Source organism: Dermacentor variabilis, chromosome 2, assembly GCF_050947875.1.
Source record: "Dermacentor variabilis isolate Ectoservices chromosome 2, ASM5094787v1, whole genome shotgun sequence".
Lineage (NCBI taxonomy): Eukaryota > Metazoa > Arthropoda > Arachnida > Ixodida > Ixodidae > Dermacentor > Dermacentor variabilis.
This window is the reverse complement of record NC_134569.1, coordinates 271,003,956-271,022,643: the sequence shown is the minus strand read 5'-3', so window position 1 is coordinate 271,022,643 and position 18,688 is coordinate 271,003,956. Positions and strand designations below refer to the sequence as shown.

The following is an 18,688-nucleotide window of genomic DNA, read 5'->3' as shown; positions in this document are numbered from 1 at the left end:
TCATGCTCTGCGATCCGCCTGTTGTGCCTCAGTATGCGTGTAGCACTGAATTGTACTGCTAGTGCTCTGTCCTTGTGCACAGCAGGCAAGAAGGCAAAATCATGCGCTGTGCGTAACCAGACAATCGGAACAGCTTGCATGTGACGCCGTCAGCAGAAGAGCGCAGTGCCACAAAAAAAAGGGGCGGGAGGGGGGAGGAATAAGAAATGAAGACGGGGCCTGTGACGTATGTGTCACGCGATCCTGGAAGTCTGGTATGGGAGAACGCAAGGGAGGAATTTCGCTTGCAGAGGCTAGATGGGGCAAATGTAGAGGAGATCTTGCTTGGCAGTGGAGCTCGCCTCCTGAAATCATGGGTTCGCGGCACTGAAATATTTATATGTCAGCTATTAATAAGCCGACGTGAAAAATTTTTGCGGCAGAATGCTCCCTAGAAGACATGTAACAACTTTCAGTGTATAACTAAAATTTGCTATGGGGCCTGGTGAGGGACCCTTCAAGAAAGCATTGGGTATACCATCAGGACCAGTGGAACACTTCGGATCGAGTCTAAGAAGCATCTCCACGATGCCCTCATGAGAAACCAAAATAATGGGTTCATGTAAGAAATCACAATGATTGTAATTATTAACATCATCATCGCTTCTGCAATACATTTCTTTTGGACATGTGATGACATTGTCATTTACAACTATGTACCTGTTTAATGGGCTTACAGTAATCCTGGGAACGATTCCAAAATTTACTTGGATTGTTCTGTATAAACTGTGGGAGGGTCTCAGTATAATAACGCTGTCTTGCCGAACGAATACTTGCAGACAATTCAACCGTCAATGTTTCTTAAGAAACTAGTTTTTGAGGACTTAGTTCTTTTTAGGCGCATTATTTTTATTTTCAAGTGGATAATGTGCCGGCTAATCCACAGATTCATCCCCTTCGTGCATATCTTTTTGTCAGGAATAAAATTATTAATGCAATAATGGCAGTGCTCCTTGAATGTTGCCCATATGTCTGTCACATTCTCAGCTTAAAACTTAAGCAATCCAGTACTGATTTGCCTCTTGCTTTTGAGTAGTCTTTTACGGTCTTATGTTTTATTGTGTTATTCAGGGTGTCTACCAACCGGGACAACCGGGAATTCTCAGGGATTTTGAGTAAGGAAAAACTCAGGGAAAACTCAGGGAATTTGTGCTTCTATCAGGGAAAATTGGCTGTAAATTTATTGAAAGGGAACCCAAAATCACGGTAATGCTGGCCCGAGTAACAGAGAGGAATCGTAACGAATGGTCTTTGACGCCACCTCATCGGCTGGAGGAGTTGTCTGAGTACAGTCAACGAGCGATTTTCCGGACGCTAGATAATTCGGACGGCTTCGCGGCACCAGTACGTACCCCATAGGGTGTCTAAGAACGCTGAAATTTCGGGCGCAAGAACCCTTCGCCGTCAAATTTTCCGGACTTTTTGCCGTGACCGCAGGTCCGAAACGGCATTAATAAAAGCCACAACCTCCGCCATTTTGATAACCTCGCCGCCTCGAACCGGCACACTTGCACGCAGATCCGCTGGCAGCCGTAGCAACCACCGCAGCTATGCTAGCCCTAGCTTAAGCTTCTTGCCGTCCTGTACCGTGTTTTTCATTGAAAGAATTCGCCGCTATCAGCAATGGCACCGACACCGCCTTTGTGGTCATCGCGACTGGCTTCGAAGTTCGGAAAGCACGGCGCGTTGCATATTGCCGGTTCCTCAAAGTCAGCTTCACCGCATTACAGAAGTGTTATGCTGTGAAGCATAACAAGTGTGTGAATGGGGCAGTTGGCACGGGACACAGTATGACATATATTCCTTAATTATACACGCGTACACCCGCCATCTTCTGTCACAGTACGAGCACCTATATGCCTAATTAGTGTACTGGTAGGCCTTCAGAACTTTTTCGGGCGTGCCTGTGGCGATTTGAACCCTTAAGGTCTGTGAAAGACATGCATTCATTTTTTTTTAACGTTTTGTCGGCCCCTAGGGAGTCCGAAAAATCGGACCCTGACACAATTGACAACTTGCGGGAAACCTGCTGCGCATGCGCGAAAGAAGCCGGACAGCAGCGCCCTCAGTTTGGTTGGAAAGCAAACAGACGACTTTCCACCGGACCACGTTGATCCGGCAGTCTCGGGGGTTTCTGGGCTGCATGTTTCGGCACAATGCCAGCGCACTGCGTCGCGTATGGCTGTACTAATTACTTTTACGGCAAAGAGCCGGTAAAGTTTTTTAGATTTCCGTCAGTGAAAACTGTATCCCGAGAAGCGAGATGCTTGGATTGCTGCGGTAGAAAGGAAGAATGAAGATGGTTCGTTGTGGCAGCCGAACGAACATTCATGCATTTGCAGCGCGCATTTTATTACAGGTAAGGGCTAAAACAAACTTGATAGACATGCGAAAAGTTTTGAGCAATGCATGCTGTTGAGCTAGGTAGCTAGCTAGCTAGGGTCGTCCGTCCATGTCGCATTTCTCAGCCGTGTCCTTTTGCACTGGTTTCTGCAGTTATGACAGCTTTGCTGGTTTTGCTAATATTTTGAAAAATTGCAGGGCGGCCGTCAACTTTTAAGAATCATCCCGACTACGTGCGAAATATGTTCTGCTACACGAGAACTCCGGGCCAGGCTGGTGCGGATCGGCACAGCTGTTGGCTGAAAAACCAAAGTGAACGCAAGGTTTCAGTTCGTATGTACTTGTTTCGTTTTTATAGGTTGAAATAGGGATTGATGTGAGCTAGCAACCGCATACGCGCGACTGAGCGAGGCAAGTTTCAGAAGCCCCGCGGAACGCTGCAACAATACGTTTAAATGGAGAAGTAACAAGAGATTAGCGAAATTAAAGAACTGCAGACCTGTTAAAAATGAAAACGTACAGCTCGAAATTATTGTTTTGCTATGCGCTTTGCGGACATTTTACGCTAATCGAGTGAGCGTGAAGTGCTGCATTGGACTTGAGAAGCGACCTTGCAAGTTACCACTTTTTCGTTTTCACGCTCAAAGTCCTGGAGCAACCTATGGAGTATGAGAAATACTGTAGTGAGGAGTGCTGGTTTAAAGCGTCTTTGATGTGTCCTCTTTTCACACACTTGGACGCGCGTTGTTTCATCTTCATGGAAACGCGCCCGTTCATGTCGTGATTGAGCGCTTGTCTTTTGGACTACGGCAGACTTACCTTAACCATTGAGCTACCGTGGCGGATTAGTACCCCTTATCGCACTAACAAGTGTTAGAGCTTTTTGACGGGAGCATGTAAGTACCATGTAGCTTGTGATGGGGATGTGCATGCTGTATTTGGTCTGGACCGCTGCAAGGCGGTGCACACTGAGTGTGTACTTTTAACACAGCTTTGTGTTTGTTCACAACGGTGATGACAATGTGGATCATGGTCTTTGAATTTTTAGAGGCACCTGGCATTGTGGTTTCTCGTTTGTTTGTCTGTGCATGCTTTACCTGCTTTTTTGTACACTTTTTCTAAAGGCTTAGCTGATTTTTTCTAACCATCATGAAACTTAATTACAGGCGCTGCTTCTACAAAGCAGCAAGGTAGCAAGAACACAGCAAGTCAGCTCCCTGCCACACAGCAACCTACAGCCCCTTCGTTGAACCAAGGGAAGGCCAGTAAAGGTAGATATACATTAAACCGTAACAGCAAAAGGCTGTCATGGTATGCTCAGCATTAGCATTATAGTTACTAAGAGCACATAGCAAAAAAGCCTATAAGGTTGTAAAGGTTCTTCCTGTAGTAACTTTGACAAGTTATGGAAATGTTTTGGTATTCTTTCACTTCATCCTGTAGGTGCTGGCATGAATGAAAATACATCTGCAGCCCAGCCGGAGCTACTAACCACCACGCAACAGCCTGCATCCCCATCACCGGCTCAAGGGGAAACTACTAAAGGTATTTGCTCACTACACCACGTCAGTATAAAGACATTTAGGTATATGTAACATAGGCATTATGACTCGTAACCTGACATTAATGTTTCCTGTGCTAAGTTTACTTTAATCCTCCCTGGAATTTCTCTCAGCATTATATAACACTGCACTTTATTTTTGACATCAACAAGAGTTTTCTGCGAATAATACAGAAATACACCATCGAAGATCATCATCAGCCTAACTGCGCCCACTGCTGGGCAAAGGCCTCTCCCATATTTCTCCAATAACCTGATTGTGTGCTAGCTGCAGCCTTGTTATCCCGGCAACCTTCTTAATCTCATCCACCCACCTAATTAAAGGGACACTAAAGGTTACCAGAAACTCAAGTTAAAGTGGTAGAGCAATGTTCCAGAACGTCTAAGGCGTCAATATAATCGCGAACAGAGCTTTAGTAACCGAGAAATTGAGGTAAATGCATAACACGATTTGAGACCCCCCAGCGACATTCCGGTACTAGCCCGATGACGAAAGGACTCCTCATAATTTGTGTTACTAATACTCAACTACTCGTATTAAAAATATCATTTCATTCGATTATAAGACGGAAAAAAATGCTATTTGTCTACGTCTATTCGATTCTAAGAAAAAATAACATTTTGACGTTGCCCTTCAGTAATATGGGTGTTCGAAAGGTATCGTTTTCGCTCGAGTCTGCGCGCTCGACTCTGCGCCGCGCACGCTTTGGAGTTTCAGTAGTTTCGTTATCGCGTCGTGCTGTGAGGGTTCTGCTGGCTCGCGAAACTTTCATTTGGAACAAGCAGCGAGAATGCCACGTCCATGTGATGTCGTGGGAAGCCCTCGTTGCTTTCCCGCTCCAGGGAGCCGGTGTCGAGGCCGCCGTCGTAGTACGCAACGACGCCGGCAGTGCGAGCCCTCAGCAGCAGGTTGCGCTCGTCGGTGCTCAAATCGCTGAAGTTGAGCCCACCATCGCGAGCCAATCTGTCGGTGTCAGGGTCCATTGCGACGAGCGTCGAAGTTAGCGTCATAGAATGAAGTACCAGCTTATGGGCGTCTTGCGCTGGAGTTTGAGGTATAGTAGCGGCGCCTGATGGCGGTGCGGGAAACGACATCTGGGTCGTGCCAGCTTGGGTCGTATTGAGCCCTGGCTGTGGCGAAGCACGTTTCTAGGCCGAGTTTTGCGTCGATTCGCACATTTTTATGCCCTGTTGCGAGTGCGAAAAGGCTCGTCGCTTCTCATAGACCACGCCGACCACGCTGCGAGCTCGCCGCAGCCTATAGTTTAACGAAAACGGACTCTCCGTGTGCCGTGGGACGTAATGTGGGACGTAATTCGTTTCTCCTTCCGCTAGCCACCATACTCTCGCTTTCGCTCTGCTGTCGGCTCTGTCTTGGCTCTGTTTCTGGCCGCGCGTTTGCGTTTTGCGCAGAAAAGCCGTAGCGCCGTCTGCGGACGCCGTTCTACTCACCGATGGCGCAACGTCACTATGAGACCATGATGTCAGTACTCCTCGATCGGAGGGCGGGCGATTTGAACTGCGCTAGAGGTACGCGGATGCTTCAGAACGCATTTTCTCTTAAAATAAGTCTCTCCTTGGCACGAAACAAGCGTTTCGACGTTTCTGTGATGGTATTTCAACAGTCCACGTTGACTTAATAGTAACCTTTAGTGTCCCTTTAACATTCGACGCCCCCTGTTATGCTTGCCATGCCTTGGAATGATTCCGTTACTCTTAATGCCCGTCGGTTATATTGCCTTCTTGGTTTCAACCAAGCCGTCATCAACACAGATTTGTTCCCCGACCCCTCCTGTTCTTTTCTTGTCTCTTAACATTACACCTATAATTGCTTTCCATAACTCACTGCAAAAATCACTGGCATGAAACTGCACTTTCAGAATTTTAGTCCAGTTTTCTTTTTCTTTAGTGGACCTTGGCAAGCGTTATGCTTGGCTTTGAAACAAAGCTGGGTCCGTGATTACTTTCTAACCGGAGCGGAGTGAGCATGGGTTATTATAGGTCAACATTAGATTGGTTTCGTGCGGTTTAACGTCCCAAATCGACTCAGGCCACGAGGGACACCGTAGTGGAGCGCTCTGGAAATTTTGACTACCTGGGGCTCTTTAACGTGCACCGACAAAGCACAATACACGGGCCCCTTGCATTTTGCCTCCATCGAAATGTGACCACCGCGGTATGACACTCTTAAGATTCCTGTGCCGTATGCAGTACAGCTATGGAAACAGTGGTTGTCACCAGGCAACCAATATGTTCTATCACAGCACCTCTGCTACTCGAGTGAAAGTGACAGTGTTTCCTTTTGCCATCATTTGCAGATACCAAGCCATTGCAGGCATCGCTGCCAGAATGCAGTTGTCAGCAGCGCAGTTGTGGCAACGTGAGACGCATGGAGCGCATTCTCGGTGAACTGCAGAAACTTGCTATCCAGCTTCAGAACAGAAACCTAAGGCTTGAAAACAAGCTTGAAAGGGTAGAGTCAAGACTTCTCACAGTAAAAATACTGCGTGATCCAAGCAAATGCATGCATTATGTTGGACTTCCAAACATTGCAGTTTTCCAGAGCTTACTGGACTACCTAAACCCCCTTGCTAGTGAAATGGCATATTGGGGTTCGAACCAGAAAGGCGAAAAGGGCCTCCGTGGCCATCGAAAATATAGTGAATTGGAAAATGAGCTCTTTATGACATTGCTTAGGCTGAGAAGAGGAATAGGTGGTGTAGAGCTAGCACGCAACTTCCTAATAGTATGTGAAAGCCAGGTTAGCCGCATCTTCACCACATGGGTGAATCTGCTGCAACGAGAGCTAAAAAAACTGACTAAACTACCTTCTCGGGAAGCCTTGCAACCATACCTGCCGAAGTCATTTCGTGACTTTGCGGACACAAGATTGGTTCTTGATGCAACTGAAGTGAGAATCCAGCGATCATCGTCGCTAAGTGCCCAAAGGCAAACATTTTCAGCATACAAACATTTCAACACATACAAGGTGCTTGTTGGGTGCACTCCTGATGGATACATAGCGTTTGTTTCCCGCCTTTGGGGTGGGTCAGTGTCAGACGCAACGATCCTGGAAAGCAGTGGATTGCTCGACGAGTTAGTAGAAGGAGATGCAGTCATGGTGGACAAAGGTTTCACCTTCCCCTACATACCACCTGGAGTGACTGTGTACCGACCACCATTCCGTCAGCGTCATCAAAAACAGATGCCACCAGCTGCAGTCCATGAAACGCGGCGCATTGACTGTGCAAGAGTCCATGTTGAACGGGCTATTGCACGCGTGAAAAGTTTTCGTGTACTTGACCGGCCATTCCCAATTTCCATGATTGATATTGCTGACCACGTGTTTCAAGTGTGCTGCTTCCTCAGCAATTTTAGGAATCCACTCATAAAAGATGAAGTGGCTGTATAAGTACAGAAAACAGTTTCAGTGCACAAACTGCTGTTTTTCTTTCTTTGCTGCTACTACTGTGTTGCAATTTTACTGTTTTATGAGGAAATAAATTGATGAAAACAGTGTAAAATTCAAGTTGTTTTATTTTCAGTCTATTCAGAGAAGACACACATATGGCACCAAGGAATATTGTCATGTGTGCTGCCCTAAGACATGCAGATAAAACATCCTGTGACATATACAGAGCACACATCAGCTGACATTCAAATGGCTTGTGAAATTCTAGATTTTTTAATCAGCGTGTCATCACGGTGCACAAGCAACAGTAATACAGCATCACAAAAACACATGATTTTGCCGTTTCCTTCGCATTATGTGCACTTTTTGATTTTAGCTAGGATACTATAAACCTCAAATTGTTTTCTGAGCTACTCTGCTCTATTAATTCATAGCATTGCATTTATCATTGTGTGTGCACAGCTGCTGCATTTTCTTCAAATTAAGCTAGTCCACCTTGCTACCTCCAGTCTCCCTATCTTACAGTGTGCCAATCACTGCCCCAAAATTGCTTCATCTAATGTGTGATACTACAAAATGTTGTAATAACTTGATTTCCTGAACACAAATGTTGTCACGCTTGCCTTCAGCGAGATACTGCAGCTGCAAAAACCTTCCCAATCCAACTTCAGATTACTTTAGCTTTCTGATCTTTAGAGTGAGGCCCTCATCTACAGGTTCACAAACATAAAAACAGTGTAGCCTCTGGCTTTCATCAGCAGCACATAAGACTGCACTGCACAGTCTTCGTGCGTCCGCCCATATGCCATTGCTTCTGATATTGCTTTGCCATTTGGGTAAAGCACAGTCCTCGGCAAACCCTCTGGTTTCGTGATGAGACATATTCTCTTAAATAATGATGCTGTCAAGCGGCCTGTTCTTTCAGCAAACTAATTCTTGTTGTTGGCTTGTCCAAACGTGCGGGTGCATATGCGCTGTCTTTCCTCACTTGATGTCGCCGTCAAAGACTCGTAGGGAAGAGCCACAACTTCTGTGGCATGACTGCCCCACAGATCTTCCTCGTCACCAATTTCCAAACGTACATTTGCGGCTGCTTTCGTGACCAGCTGAGTTTTGCAGGGGCACATGTATCGCACTGCATGCAGTGTTGGGCACGCAGTCACAAGGCTTGCCTTCAGCTTGGAAATATCAGCATCAGAAGTCACCTTTTGGCTCAGGTTGTAATCGCGTAGCCGTTTCGGACATGGTGGCTTGTTGATACCGTTCCTATGGAAAGGAATTTCCTGCAGTGGACGTTTTGCTGCTGGTTTCCTTGCTGAAATGAAAAATTGAGCATTTCAGAGTTTTTTGATGCACTTTTTGGGTATAAATAGAGACAACAAGTAGGCCCCATAATCATGTACTGCTTTTCGCCAAAGGGTTTTATCGTTATACATGCACCAGTAGCAAGTTGAGCATGCAAGTGTGCAGCGATTTTCACAGTTTCAAGAACCATGACCCAGAAGCTTAACTAAAGGAAGTATTTAGCAAATAAATTTGCAGAATAATACACGCATAGCAAAATTACTTCAAAGAAGTAATTAAAGTACATTACTAATTACTATCCTGAAAGTTACAATGTAACTAAATTACATTACCAATTAATGATTGCAAAGAGCAATGACATATTACAATTACTTTCAGAAGGTAATTGCAATTACTTTTTAATTACTTATTACTGCTCATATTCAGAAAAAACTGTATGCAGCTCCTACAGCCACCTCGTACTTCTCATTTTACTTCATCGTAGGGGTAGCTGAGTTCCAGATTCAGCGCCTAAATATTTGCCTTGCTTTGAAGATAGGGTGCCCTTTGCACGGCCAAATAGCCGTTTTACTGATATTTTTTTTAGGAACAACCCTGTATTGTGTATGGTAAGTGAGTGAAACAACTTTATTTTGTCCACTATAGACGTAAGCAAACTCCACGCCACCTGGCTAGGCCCACTCGGGGACCATCAGGTGGAACCTGACGGCCCTTTCGCGAGCCCTCTGGACTGCCAGGATTTGAGAGGTCTGATGCTGGGCCCTAATTAGTTTCATCATTTCCTCTTGAGTGAAAGGGGGACCGGCAGAGGCGCAGCCCCACAGGACATGTTCGAAGTCCGCATAATCACCACACAGAGGGCAGTCCGGGCTTGGAAACCGTTCGGGGTACATTGTGTGCAGCGCCGCGGGGCTCGGGTAAGTGCTTGTTTGCAGAAGTCTGAGAGTGACTGCCTGGGCCCTGCACAGTGAGGAGTGCGGCGAAGGTAGGACTCTTCTTGACAGATAATTGTATTTGCAGATTTCGTTGTACGAGCAGAGAGGCTCAGGTCGCCCAGGAGAGGACGCGTTGCCCAGCGCACGGTCAGTCAAACCTCGTGCAGCCGAGTGCGCCTCCTCGTTGGGGTTGATCGAGGCACCCTCAATGGTTCCAAGGTGCGCAGGGAACCAGGCCAAAGAGTGATGTTTCATGTCTTTGGCACTTTGGATGATACGTAGGGCCTGGGAAGCCACCATTCCCATCTGAAAGGCCCTAACAGCGGCCTTGGAATCTGAATAAATCGTGTCATGCACACTGTCCAGCAATGCAAGAGCAATAGCAACTTGCTCTGCAACGCTGGAATTAGAAGTGCGGACGGTGACGCAGCTAAGGATTTTAGAATCACAGTCGATGACCACTGAGGAGAAGGCGTTTTCTTGAACGTACGAAGCAGCGTCTACGAAGCATGTTCGGTCCTTGTTCAAGCGGGCACTGGCGAGCAGAGCTTTACCCCTGGCTCGTCTTTGTCCTTCGTTGTAGGTGGGATGCATATTTCGTGGCATCCGGTGTATGTAAATCTTGGACCTTACGTCGCTGGGCAGCTTCACAGCGTCGAGACTGACGACCGTGGTGTTACGTCCCAGCTTGCCAAGTATGGCTCGGCCCGCTGAGTTACCGGAGAGTCTGACAAACTGGGAAAATTCTTGGGCTTCAGCGATTTCTTCGAACGTGTTGTGAATTCCTAAATTGAGGAGGTCCGTTGTGTGCGTTCGGATGGGAAGGCCTAGGGCAAGCTTGAAGACTCTTCTGATTAGGGCATTGATCTTGTTGTGCTCCGATACGAGCCAGTTGTGCATAGCCCCTGAATAAGCGAGGTGGCATAGCACGAAGGCGTGGATAATCCAGATCAGATTGTCTTCCTTGATTCCGCGGTACCTGTTGGCGATTCTTCGGATCAGGCCGAGGGCGCTTTCGGTCTTGGAACAAATGCGTTTGAGGGCGGCTCCATTGGCCCCGTTCGACTCGATAAACATTCCTAGGACCCTGATAGTGTCTACCTGCGGTACTGGGGAGCCCTCACCGGTGAATATTGTCATGTGGCTCTCTGTTGCTGGCTTCCAGGACCGGTTTGAACCGCCTATGGGCCTCTTCTTGTAGAGCAAGAGCTTGGATTTAGTGGGTGAGCACCTTAGCCCGGTGGGGATAAGATACCGCTCCGTCACATCGATGGCTTCTTGCAAAGCACCCTCGACCTGCCCTTCACATCCACTGGAGCACCAGATGGTGATGTCATCCGCGTAGATCGTGTGGTTAATGTTGGGGATTTTGTTCAAGGCCCTCAACAGGTTGATCAGGGAGATGTTGAACAGCGTCGGGGAGATCACCGCCCCCTGAGGTGTTCCCTTTGGCCCAAGGTGGATTTTGTGGGTCAAAAACTCGTCAATCTTGCGTCTAGTGGACCTTGAGGAAAGGAAGGATCGCACGAATTTGTACTCCCATTTGCCGATGTTACACTCTGTCAGGCTCTTCAGAATAAAGGCGTGCGATATGTTGTCAAAAGCCTTTTCCAGATCCAAGCCGAGAATTGCCTTAGTGTCGGCGAAGGTAGAGTCAATGATCTGGTGCTTGATCAGTCTCATGGCGTCCTGAGTCGAAAGCCCTGACCGAAAGCCAATCATGTTGTGTGTATAGCATTCGTTAGACTCGAGATGGTCAGTGAGGCGGTTAAGCATGGCGTGCGTGGCCATCTTTCCAACACACGACGTCAGGGAGATGGGCCTTAGATTGTTGATGCTCGGCGCCTTACCTGGCTTCGGTATGAGTACTGTGTAGGATGCTTTCCAGCTCTTGGGAATGAGGCCGCTGCACCAGATATCATTCATCTTGCGCGTAAGAAACTCGACTGAGGCGTCGTCGAGATGCTTGAGCATTTTGTTGGTGATCCCGTCGGGCCCAGGGGCAGATCTGTCGTTGAGAGATGCGAGAACTCGCTTGACCTCAGCCACGGTGAAATCCTCGTCCATAGATGGTACGTCACGCCCTTCGTACTCGGGAAACTGGGGGGGGGGGGCACTGGATCGTCCGTGGCCGCAAGGTACTTGTCTATGAGGTGCTCCGTGACTGCCTCATCTGGAGTCGTGTCGGTGGCCAAATGGACAGCTTTTGCCAAAGCTCTCTTCTGGTTGGACTTGGTGTTGCCATCGTGCAGTAGGTGCTTAAGGAGACCCCAGCTTTTACTGTTCTTGAGCTGGCCCTCCATCGAGTCGCACAGCTCGTCCCATTGCTGCTTGCATAGCACCTTGCAATGAGCCTCTATCATCTTGTTTATATCGGAAATTTTCTTGCGTAGTCTTCTGTTATGACGCTGAGTCTTCCATCTCGCGAACAGTGCCTGCTTGGCTTCCAAGAGATGCGCCAGCCTACTGTCCATCCTGTCCACCTCCAGATCGGTTGTCACCTCCTTGGTGGCTCTAGCCGCATCCTTCTTTATCTCGTCGCACCAAGAGTCTAGGTCCATATCATCGTTAAGGACGCGCTCGGAGCGGTTGGCTCTGAACAAGTCCCAGTCAGTGAACCTAAAGGTCCTCGTTTTGTTACGGGCAGTCTTGATTACAGCTTCGATGATGCAATGATCGCTACCGAGGTCCATGGCTGTGTTGGTCCACTTGATGTTTTCCAGGTTCTTGACAAAGGTAAGATCCGGAGTCGTATCTCGGCACATCAAGTTCCCTCTCCTGGTTGGAAAGTCTTTATCGGTTATCAGCGTAAGATCTTCCTCCGTTGCCGCGTCCCATATGTCTCTACCCTTCTTCGTATTGGTACAATAGCCCCACGCCTGATGCTGGGCATTAAAATCCCCCATGACGACTAGAGGCTGACAGCTGGCCAAATGCACGGCCTTCTTGAGAATACCACCAGGCCTGGCTCTGTGAACGCTGGGTCTGCAGTTAACATTCAGTATGAAGATACTGTTTCTTCTTAAGCGCTGCGTAGGGGGGTCGACAAGGAGTTCGGCCATGACGTACTCGATCCCATTGTCCGCGGGACCAAGGTCTCGCTGAAGGCACGTGAACTTTTTACTGACCAGGATAGCGACCCCCCTTCCTCCTTCAGTGGAAGCCACCGTAAGGAAACCGGAGAGCTTGATAGGTGATGATGTGATCGTTTCTTGCAAGGCGATTACTTGGGGTTTGTCCTTTGCGCTTTTTAGGTATTGTCGCAGGGTCGCCCGTTTGCTGGCGAACCCTGCGCAATCCCACTGCCACATTGTTATGACGTTAGTTCCGTTATCAATGTTTGGGCTTGGGAAGGGATTGCGAAAGTGCCACATTCATAATGGCACTTTCCGTCGGTGAGGCAATGACGCTGTGCAACTTTGGGACTTGTGCTGTAGATGTGCTTGGCAAAGATCCGTGGCTGGTTCCCTCCAGCCTAAGTATTCTAGCGCTGAGGGCGACCAGGCCCAGCTGAGGGTGCGCGATCATTTCTTGTATGTGAGAGAGACCTGTCTGTATGTTGGAGATGGCGTTCTTGAGGTCAGACAGGAGTTCTACCATCTCGTCTCCCCTTGAGTCATCCAGGGCATGCCGCTTCACTGCAACCGTCTTGGGAGGGGCCTCCACTGTGTCCATGGCCGAAGAGCATGTGGCAGGCTGAGAAGCTGGCTGTGTGAGCGCCAATCTTCGTATTTCCGCCATCTCGGAGGCTAGCCGACTGATTTCCTGCTTGAACAGAGCGTTTTCCTTTCTAAGACTATCATTGGCACGCCTAAGCTCTTCGAGCTCATTCGTGAGACGCAGGTTGTGCGAGTCTTGAGAGTTGGACGCCTGCGTTTGGTTGCTACGGGCCCTATCGGCCCACGTTAGAGAGGACTTGCCTTTACTGCCGTTGGGGGTCTTCGAACGTGAGCTGTTGGATGAGTCGCTCCCAGTACGGTACTTGGAGCAGCTTCTGGAGCTGGAGCGCGCTGGAGAAGGCGATGTGAGTCGCGATCTCGAAGTAGAGCGACTTCTGGAGCCCCGTCGACTTGTAGAGCGGCTTCTCGAGCGCAAGCGTCTTCTGCCCCTACGGTTGGTGCTGGATGAGGCTTGCGGATCGAAAGATTGAACGATCGACGGCGTGGGGAGCTGCTCTTGCTGCCTGGCATGCTCGAAACGTCGTCGGCGAACAATGTACGGCGTCTTGAATCTATGCGCACACTCTTTACCGGCTGTAAGGTGCGGACCACCATAGAATTTGCATTTTGGGGTGCATTGATGCTGCTCATCAGGATATTGCAGGCTGCATCCCCGACAGATGACGTCGCTCGGTGTTGTACATACATCAGCGCGATGCCCGAGTCTTCCGCAGGCGTGGCATACGTCCCCTTGCTTTCGATATAGGGAACATTTCATCAGGGGCGTTCCGTACCTGACAAAATTCAGTACCCGCTGCCCGTCAAAGGCAATGATGATGGTCTCAGTCTGAGCGATTCTCTTGGCTGCTAGTGCAAGAGGGTTGTTCTGGTTAACAATCTTGCCATCCACCGTCGCTGGGTCGTCTTGTAACGGTATGCCACGTATGACCCCCTTGCACGTGGAGTGCGGGGCTGTCTCGTACGCGCATATTTTGTGAATCTTGCCCATGATTTGGATTTGCTTGATGCGGGCATATCGATCGGCATTCTCCCGTCTGGGAGTGCTGGCCACCATGATGTTTTGCTGTAAGTTCGGGCACAGAGTGTCTTGTGTGAGCTCGTGCTGGCTGATGCCGGAGGCTGCAAGTATTGCGTCAGCCACCGCGGCCGCTCCAATTTTGGAAATATTCAGCCCACCTCTTGGTCTAATAACGATCTTCGTGTCTTCTTTGGGAAGAACAGGCATTCGGCTCGCCCTAATAATCTTGGTCTTCAGCGCTGCGCCGCTAGACTTGTAGCTATGGGGAGCCAAAGGCGTTGCCATGGCGTTCGGGTTAGCTTCCCGCGATTTGGCGCCAGCTCTTCTAGCACCTGCGGTTTGCCATCCCTGCTCTTGAGTGACTTCCTCCGGGAGAATATTTTCTCCCTCTACTTGATATTCCATGATGGTAGCGGATGAGTGGCACTGAGCTGCCCCGGAGGCCAAGGCGTGGTCTCCGAAGTGCTCATTAGACGCCGCCAACGGATGCACAGGAATGTCCGTAAAATGGTGAAAAGTCACTCACTGTGGCAAAAAGGGTATCCACGTGGTCCTTACTTTTTTAGTTTTTGGTAGAGCTAAAAAGTTGTTAAATCGCTTCTCGGTATGTCTGGGTCCTCATGAAGCGCCAGAAGCTATCTATATTTCCCATTTCTCAAATCCAGCTTAGCAGTTGAACACACCCCTGTTGAAAGCAGTTGGACACGCCCCTACGTTTTCAACTTCATTGCCTTACTGGCCCAGGCTTTTCACGTTGCTCGACCCTGTTTTCAAGATGCCCAACCCGGCAAACAAGAGATCACATCTTTGCCAACACCACAAAGAGCTGGAGTGCACCCTCGATATAGAAGCAATTTAGGCAGCAATTAAATATTTTTGCTCCCAAATTACTGACAAAAAGTTAATTAGGTTAATAAATTACTAGACCAGAAAAGTGATGAATTACATTACAATCAACCAAGAGAAGTAATTAAATTGGTGTAATTGCATTACAGTACGTTAATTACTGCCACGTATGGAATGATACAAACCTTCTGAAGGAACAATCCACTTTCATGGCAAGTCCGTGCATGATGGCTTGTTTTCCCACGGCACAGCCCCCTTGTTGGCAACGGTGAGTAAGGCAATGTGCTGGCACGTCTCACTCAACCTGAAAAGTAACAAGTATTTATAGTACCTAAAAATATTGTTGAGTGCGATCTACCATCGCATCGTATCGTTTTCTTCCGGTGCGCTTTAACATACTCAAACATAGTGCACAACTCGTACGAAGTCTGGACACCCGAGAATGATATGGTCCTCCCGTTTCTTTTGTTTTGTTTTGTTTTTATTTAATGACATTGCGCGACCGTCGACCGCTCACCATATAACGGCCGTTTAACCACGGAATCGCCAAGTGTTTTGACAACCGAGCAGCCTCCAGGACTTTTATTGCATATCGCACGACCATCGATCATGTCATGTAAGCAGCTTAGAACCCCGGAAATAACCGATGTTAGTGCAAGCATGAGCCTCCTACGCTACTGCCGCGCTCTGCAATAGTATAGAGAATCAGAGAGAGAAGCCGCATTAACATGCATGTATGTGCTAAAAACAGGATACTCTCCTGCGCGCAAAGCATTTCAGAGTCATCGTAACTGTCCCTGAGTCATTGGAAAAGGTCAATGCCTCCCCGAAACCGTACTTAGTTTCCTGCACGGCGATAACCGCTTCAGCAGTGGCGACGGAGGAATGAAGTGTAGCTGGGGCAAGCTGATGCCCAGAAAGTTTGAAAAGTAACAAATATTGCGACAGGGTAGGTTGTGCTTTGCATCAGAGTTAGCTGATTTTCGGAGCTTTGCAAATGATAGCTATTCGGCAAGTCCCAACGGTTCAGTTCGGCTATATTGCATTTTCAATAAACAGCTGAGTAAAAAGTTCCTTACCTTGCAACACATTCACAATGTGCTCCAGCGATGTTGCCCGAGGCTCAACGGTACCATGCAGACACGGTGTACACACCTGGTCGCATAGATGGTTTGCACGCCGCCCGCACAAGGCCAAGCTCAGCGTCAGCGGTGTTGATGTTCAACATTGCGCTCATCACATACCCTTCTTCTTTAAGGGCCCATCCACGATGAGCTTGACGCACAGAGTGCGTAACTGAGTTTAAGTAACGCCAAACACTCGCTACTTATTGTACATTACGACAGGTCTGTGGTCCATCTCTTCACTGAAAATGCGAACGGTACTGGGTCTTCTTCAATCATTTTGCAAGCCTACACGAGGAAAGCGCGTCCATAAAGCAAATGGCGCTGCTACGCTCAACAGTTCGAGTTTTCCACACAGATAGCCTCGCACCCAAAGCGCTGCAGCTTTTGGTGATGTGCTGCGGACGGCGCTCATTTTCCCGCAAGTGGTACATTGTCCAAGAGGATGCTTCAAATAGTCCGTGTGGCGAATGCGCAGCCTAAGGAAAACAAGAAGACAAAGGACCTAGGCATTGAGAAATGAACGGGGAAGGAAGCACGCTGCCGCTTTTTTGAGGGAGCTTGCACTCTAAAAGCAAAGTGTTGGCGGACACGGAGATGCAGGTGTCCGTCACCCAAGTAAAAAAAAAAAAAACTCTTTAAAGCAGTGAAACGCAACACTGAGGCCTTGTGCGTGGGCTGAGTATATCAGGACAGTTGAGGTTGACTTACCAGCTGTTGCGAGAGAATCTGACTTGTGATAAAGTTCGGGCTGCATACCAGTTAGCTTGCTGTCAATCGATAGAAATAGCTCATAGTCGAATATATTCTGTATGCATCTTTTTCTTATTCGCATTTGAGAATGTTTGACTCAGTTTGCAATGGGTTTTACTATTTTCCTTCGAAGATATTTTATTCGCTGTGCATTTTACTAACCCCTCCCTTCTGTTTTCTTTTTGAATAAAATGAACACTACCCCTTACTATTCAAACTGGATTAAGTTGTTTTTTTATTTTTTAAGATGCTTACTAGAGAGTGACACCATTGGGCGACATGATGTACGGAGCCCGTCTTGACATAAAACAAAGTTCTGTGTCACTCAGGAAATATTGCAAAGGGACTCGGGGAAAACCTGGAAAACTCAGGGAATTTGGAAATGTCAACTTGGTAGACACCCTGGTTATTGCCTTTCAATAGAGCGAAGGATACTGCTACTATTTTATGGTCAGATATGCCTTTGTACACTGCAGTTAAAGTATCAGAAGTGCTATGTTAATAAACACAGGTCAAGGATAGAGCCAGCAGATCCGCATACTCTAGTTGGCTCCATGACGAGTTGTTTTAGGTTATGAACAAACATAATATCACAAAGAACAACAGAGTCATGCATGGATTCGAAATTTCCATTACACTAATCAATGCTAGGAACATTGAAGTCGTCGGCAAGAATTGTGTTCTTCTTGCCAAACGACAAAATATGATCCTGCAACCTGCGCAGGTACTCATTTTTAGAATTTGGTAGTCTGTATAATGCGCATAGTATGAATGTGTGGCCATGGCATGTTGTCTCTAGAAAGACACTTTCATGGTTTTCAATTTGTTGCAGGAGTGTGGCCTTAATGTTCTGTTTCAATAATGCAGTGACACCACCTCCACAAGATTCTCTGTCATGCCTGAAAATAGAGTAGGGAGGAGGAAAGACGTAACCATTACTAATATCAGGTTGTAGCCAAGTCTCTGTTATGATGGTTACATGCGGATTGTGAGTAAGTGAAGCTATTTCAAGTGATTCAGCTTTATTAAATATGCTCTGTGCATTTGTGTATAAAATAATGAAGTGTGAAGGATTCGGGCCTATAGAGGCAGTGCGACAGCTTGGGGTATGAGCATCTGCAGCAGGATGTGAAGAAAGCAGAACCCACTCATTTGTACCGTTGTTCCATACATATGTCCGGTAATTAACTGTCAGCTTGTCATTTATGAGCTTTACTTTGAGTTTATTTTTCCTCTTTGCTTTAGATGATTACCAAACTAACTTATACTTTCTTAAGGTTTCTTTGAAACCTTAAGAACCTTATTTATGAAAAAGTCTGTCTCCTTTACTTTTGTTACATTGGAAAATACGTTTTTCTTTTTACATAGTCCTGTAAGCAAAGAATAACTGGACGCTCCTTAGGACTCGTTCTTCTCAGCCTGTGAATTCGAGCCACCGACGAAGTTTGCACACCTAAAATTTTCTTAAATATATCGATGAGCACCTTATCTTAGAACATTTTTTCATTTTCTTTTTCGTCTTCAGGAATACCATGGATAATCAGATTGGAATGACGGCTACGGTCTTCGATACCAGTAACCTTCATCTATTGCATGTTAAACGACTGGTGAATAGATTTCACGTGCTGTTCAGTTGGCATTATCCTGTCAGTACTCATTACAATATTGACAA

The 18,688-nt window shown here is 47.4% G+C and overlaps 1 protein-coding gene across 17 annotated transcripts in view; it reads left to right on the top strand.

The window, feature by feature from the left end:
* LOC142573299 (tRNA-queuosine alpha-mannosyltransferase) overlaps positions 1-18,688 on the top strand; it is a 308,316-nt gene that overhangs the window by 31,419 nt on the left and 258,209 nt on the right. For 3 of the 17 annotated variants that reach the window (XM_075682942.1, XM_075682941.1, XM_075682943.1), the window contains exons 2-5: positions 2,581-2,715; positions 3,549-3,653; positions 3,826-3,927; positions 6,262-7,467. The exons of 12 other annotated variants lie outside the window; for them this stretch is intronic. In XM_075682942.1, the coding sequence (XP_075539057.1) occupies positions 2,625-2,715; positions 3,549-3,653; positions 3,826-3,927; positions 6,262-7,355 (1,392 nt within the window). In that variant the 5' untranslated portion in view covers positions 2,581-2,624 and the 3' untranslated portion in view covers positions 7,356-7,467. Of the gene's footprint in view, positions 1-255; positions 2,399-2,580; positions 2,716-3,548; positions 3,654-3,825; positions 3,928-6,261; positions 7,468-18,688 lie in introns of those variants that run through there. 2 more of the 17 variants (XM_075682944.1, XM_075682957.1) reach the window with 2 other exon arrangements.